Genomic DNA, 5,606 nt, shown 5'->3' on the forward strand with positions numbered 1-5,606 from the left:
TATGCAGGGCTCCAGACTGCGACCATTTTTTCTGCCTGTGCGACTAAATTTTGTGTGCGGTTGCACTGGCGCGACCACCGCGTTGGTCAACTCATAAGCGCTGACATTTCTGTTGCATATGAGAAACATCAAACGGCAAACGAAACTGAAAGCATAACAAAACAGCGCTTAGAGAGTAGGCTATACTCGCCGCGTCAGCACGACCGCGAAGGTGCATGCAGCAAACATGACGCGCATATTGAGGAAACGATGGATGGTTTACAAGCGAAAGTCAAGTAAAAGACCGCTTCTTAAACCAGAGAAAGTGAACATGCTGGTATTCTTGTGGGAAAAAAAATATGCAAGCACTGTCACCGTTAGTTTTACTTTTCTTTTTGTTTTCATTTTTGAAAAACTTATCTTTGCTGTTTACCTCACATTACGTTATGGAGGCTCTCTTTTATTTATTTATTTATTTGATTCCTCAGTGTTTGACGTTCTGTAATTTATTAGTCGGTATTGCATGAAAAGCAAACTGGTGCTCTTCTGTTTCTTTTGGTGTATGACTCCCCCTTGTGTCGTATAAAAAGCACAAATAAGATCAAATAATCGCGATTAGACGGTTATTTAATTATCGTGACAGGCCTATTTACACTGTAAATATGGGCTGTGGATGATGAGTCTTAAATACATGAATGTATATTAAAATTGGAATGAGACATAAGGTAAACATAGAGAAATGTGTGAGTATACAATTCAAATTTGTTAAAATAACTAATTAAATGTATAATTTGTATGTTTATAATAATAATAATAATAATAATAAGATAATTTAAATATTTTATTTTATATTTAAAGATTATTTTATATATTAAGATGAGGCTATATTTTCAAATATACTGTACAGGTAAAGTAAAAATATTTTATTACTATTATTATTAATTATTTTTTTATAATTCCAGATTGTGTACCACCTGTCTAAGAAGCACTAATATAAAACTATGTATTTGAAATCATATTGTCAGATGTAATAGTGCTGTAAATATTCTTAAGTATAACATCAAAGAGGTTTTCTGTTGAAATATTAGATTTTTTTTTATTATTATTATTTGAAGATACTCTCAGAAGCATCCTCTCTTTATAGCTCTGTATCCTGTGAGTGATGTTTTTGTTCATGTAGCATGCGCCATAGGATCCCCTTTTCCCCAGCAGCCATGGTTTCCCAGATCCGCAGAAAATATCCGCACTCAGATTTCACCCTCCTATGGGATCTTGTTTGTATCCGTGCTCAATCCCAGCAGAGCTTTATCAGCTCTGTTGTATTGTTTTCTTTCTTTGTATTTGTGTGAGGGAGAAGTGTGTTTGTAGTACTCACACATTTTCCCCTGCTATTGTTACAGTCTGCAGTTCAAGGTGAGCCAGTCTCTGTGTTTTTATGAGCTTAAATATTCACCTCTTTTTGTTTTCCTGTGTTTTATTCCCTCAGAATGCCGAAATCTCCGTCTTTGAAGTGAACATCCGTTTTGTTGGAGGCCTGCTGTCCGCCTATTATCTCTCAGGCAAAGAGGTATGTAAACCTGGAGTGTACAGATGTTTTTTTCATGTTTTACCAGACTGAATATGTGCTTATGGCCAAAGGATTTGATATGCAAGCTGGCTATAATTGACATGCTGCCTGAAGGAAGCTGGAAGCTTGTAGCTGGCATTTGTTCTCGGCGCGTTTAAAGACAGTTTCCTTGAATCTCTGTGTGAAACTGTTGGAAATCAGTGACATTTATAGCTGGCAGCACACAATGGGCCTCTCAGGAGAGCCATAGGGGCCTCAGGTCTGTCTTGTCCCGGTGGTCCGGCTGTTTGCCCAGACGTTGAGCCAAGTCAAACAAACACACACACACACACACACGCCATCCCACTTAGAGCTCGTTTTGAGATCCCGGCACATCCAGGAAGCTCTGTGCCCACTCTGCTAAATTGAAAGCCTTTTTGAAACCAAAAAAAGATGTTGGACTCTCAAGCGTGACCTGAAGCGCACACACAAAGCCCATTTCCAAGGCTTCATTGAATCAGGCTAATGCAGAACTTTGCTCATATTTCCGATCTCCCCTCCTGTAAATTAGATTTTCCCAGCAGCATCTGGCAGAATGTGAAGGATCTGATTCAAATCAGAAGAGTGGCATTTTCCGCTGATACTCAGGGCTTTCTCGTTGTGTCCTGCAGCAAATGTGCTCTCGGTGATCGTGTAAGCTTTCATTTGTGCTGTGCGGAACAGAGCTTTGTCCGGAGAGGGAACGGCTCACTGTGTGAGCTTCATCGAGCCTGTGCTTGTGCGGTTGTGTTGATGTAAGGCAGACCCTTCAGCAGAACAGACATCTCTTCCTCCTACTAGCACAGAATAGCTGTGCTAGTAGTGCTGCAGAAGAAAGATGAGTTCCTATGGGTAACGTGTTGTTTTTCCTGGAGGAATGACTCAACAAGCTTGAGCTTGTACGATGTTAAAAAGTTGACTTGTATTTCATGTTTTATTAATGGTCTTGAATAGGAGAATATATGAGTAAGATATATAATTTTTTTTTGTTACAATTCTTTTATTCAGCAAAGATGCATTAAATTGATCAAAAGTGACAGTGAAGACATTTATAATGTTACATAAGATTTCTGTTTTATATTGATGCTCTTCTTTTGAACCTTCTATTCACCAAATAATTCTGCAAAAAAAAGATAAATAAAAAATGATGGTTTCCGCAAAAATATTAAGCAGCACAACAGTTTTTAATATTTATAATAAGTAATGTTTCTTGAGCACAAAATCAGCATATTAGAATGTTTTCAGAAGGATCATGTGACACTGAAGACTATGTATATTATATATTAAATAAACATGCATTAGTTCATATTGCTGAATAATTAAATAAATTAATTTGGGAAATTATTGGACATTTTATTAGGCTACATTTAGAATTTCATTAAATTTGTATTAAAATAAATTTAATTATTTTAAATTCATTTAATTAGTCATTGTTCAAACTTTATTTGAAACTTTTTATTCAAGATAAAATTATTGGTAACACTTTATTTCAAGGTACTTAAATGTACAATTGCACTGTCGCAAGGACACTTAAAATACAGTGTAGCCAAATAATTTATAACAAAAGAATAAGTCTAGAATAATGTATTTCACTAATGCTCTCACATAAAGCATTCATGCCTATTGAACGCCATACAAACCCTATAGCACAATCTCTACAGTTGACACATTATAGCATCATACCGCCCAGCCCAATCCAAAGCTTTTAATGAAACATGATGACCTCTATATGTCAACCCACACTGAGATTCTGTATGACGGGTTACACAAGATGGGTGTGGGACGAAACCAAACGCTGGTTGTCAAACACCGTTTCAGATAACAGTGGAGGTCTCCGCTATCTCCCTTGTTGAGAATAGTCTAACAGCGATATAAATCTTTGAACACTACATTATTGTTCTCTCAGCAAGACGCAAGCTAGTTTCATCACCGTGTATTGACGGGGGAGGCACGACATGGTTGAATACAAAGTGGGCAGCACAGAGTCCAGGACTCAAGCACAGCGCTGATGAAAGTCCTTCAGTGTAGTAATCTCACACACTCAGGATAATGAGACGCCCTCCTGCCTACCTTCATAATAATGTGTGCCCTGAACTGAGAAATGTTGATTATAGGAGATAGCCTTCAGGTAGCCGCTCACATTGTTAAACCACAGCGTGAGATCTTGGTAAATGTGTCTGGCTTTAAATTAGGGGTCGACCGATATGTGTTTTTCAAGGCCGATGCCGATACCGATTATTACAGATCAAGTAGACCAATAACCGATATTTTGAACCGATATATATGTCTGGTGTAAAAATTATAATTAATGTCAAAATTAAGAATAACAAGGGCTCTGACAAAAACTGCCTTCCCTGGTGTTGGTTGAGTGTAGTACTCCCACAGTAAGTAAAAAAAAAAAAAGGTAAGCCGTCCTTGTTTCAAGTACATTAAGAAAATAAATAGAAAGTCTGAAACTCTTTGCCACTCTATCTCAAAATAATTTGTTTGATGATCTGAAACATTAAAGTGTGACAAACATGCAAAAAAATAAGAAATCAGGAAGGGGGCCAACACTTTTTCACACCACTGTATATATATACTGTATATAGTGTATATACACTGAACAAAATTATGAACGCCTCACTTTTGTTTTTGCCCCCATTTTTCATGAGCTGAACTCAAAGATCTAAGACTTTTTCTATGTACACAAAAAGCCTATTTCTCTCAAATATTGTTCACACATCTGTCTAAATCTGTGTTAGTGAGCACTTCTCCTTTGCCGAGATAATCCATCCACCTCACAGGTGTGGCACATCAAGATGCTGATTAGACAGCATGATAATTGCACAGGTGTGCCTTAGGCTGGCCACAAGAAAAGGCCACTCTAAAATGTGCAGTTTTACTGTATTGGGGGGTCCGGGGGGGGTCCGAAAACCAGTCAGTATCTGGTGTGACCACCAAATATATATATAAAATATGTATATAATTTTTTTAATACATTGCATAGACCTCATACATGATAGGCCTATACAGTGGTCAATGTTCCATTAATTGTTGTGCAAAATTAAGTTATTTTATCGGCGAATCGGTTTTGAAAATGACCGATACCGATAATCATAAAAATGCTTAATATCGGCGTCGATAATCGGCCAGGCCGATAATCGGTCGACCCCTACTTTAAATTCTCACTGGGCTTTGGAAAATGTAATCTTTTGGAGACCAAACCTATTATTGGATTCCACGAACACCGCATGACTAAATCATCACTGGAGGATGATGGCTACGTCATCTGCATAGAGTAGACATGTTTAGGTTTTCTTGGGAGGCTTCAGATCAATATAGTTTCTACTTCTGCCAGGCAACGTGGCCATTTCTCATTACCCTTTCGCATATACGCATGCATATAACATAACGCACAGGCCAAGCGGACGGCCGCATTCATAGACGACTTCAGAAGCTGGTGTTGTTTGCTGTGATTTAGTCCAGCGCTGGGTTTCCTCTCCTGAACGATGAGAGGATTAATCTCTGGCTGATTCATTCCTACATTATTTACGCCCGGATGGTTTTCCATCATTGACGTGAGCAGCCTGGGACAGAGCCACCTGTCAGAACACAGCACTTAACTCCTTAATGGATCACATATCGATTTTCATCTTTTTTTCTTGCTCTATAATTCATTTTACATAACCCCTGGCAAGTCCCATATGTTGTGTAGATTTTCTATAACTTGACAGAGATCAATGGCTGCACAAATACTTAATTTCCCTCCAGCTTTATTACAGCTCATGCGTTTTGTCATGGATGACATGAACATGTATGTCCAGACTGCTCTTTTCCTTAGTGTTTGCATAGTATAATCCAGTGTTGTATTTATATATATATATATATATTAGGGATGTGCGGGTCTAGTCGACTAAACGGTACAGCTCCTACTAGTCGACACTGAAAACTAGTTGATTACACGACAGAAAAAGAAAAAAAAACGAATTATCATTCAAATGACCATCATTTTATGTTACCATCAAATTACCATTGTTACATTTAAAACATTTTAAATAAC

At 37.7% G+C, this 5,606-nt stretch overlaps 1 protein-coding gene across 3 annotated transcripts in view; it reads left to right on the forward strand.

Annotated features, from left to right (window-relative positions):
• The window catches only part of man1a1 (mannosidase, alpha, class 1A, member 1), a 144,157-nt gene that overhangs the window by 59,978 nt on the left and 78,573 nt on the right, over positions 1–5,606 (forward strand). For all 3 annotated transcript variants that reach the window (XM_016537552.1, XM_016537555.1, XM_016537553.1), the window contains exon 4: positions 1,466–1,546. In XM_016537552.1, coding sequence (XP_016393038.1) covers positions 1,466–1,546 — 81 coding nt within the window. The remainder of the gene's footprint in view (positions 1–1,465; positions 1,547–5,606) is intronic.

Source organism: Sinocyclocheilus rhinocerous, unplaced genomic scaffold, assembly GCF_001515625.1.
Source record: "Sinocyclocheilus rhinocerous isolate Xijiao unplaced genomic scaffold, SAMN03320098_v1.1 scaffold185, whole genome shotgun sequence".
In the NCBI taxonomy this organism is placed as follows: Eukaryota; Metazoa; Chordata; class Actinopteri; order Cypriniformes; family Cyprinidae; genus Sinocyclocheilus; species Sinocyclocheilus rhinocerous.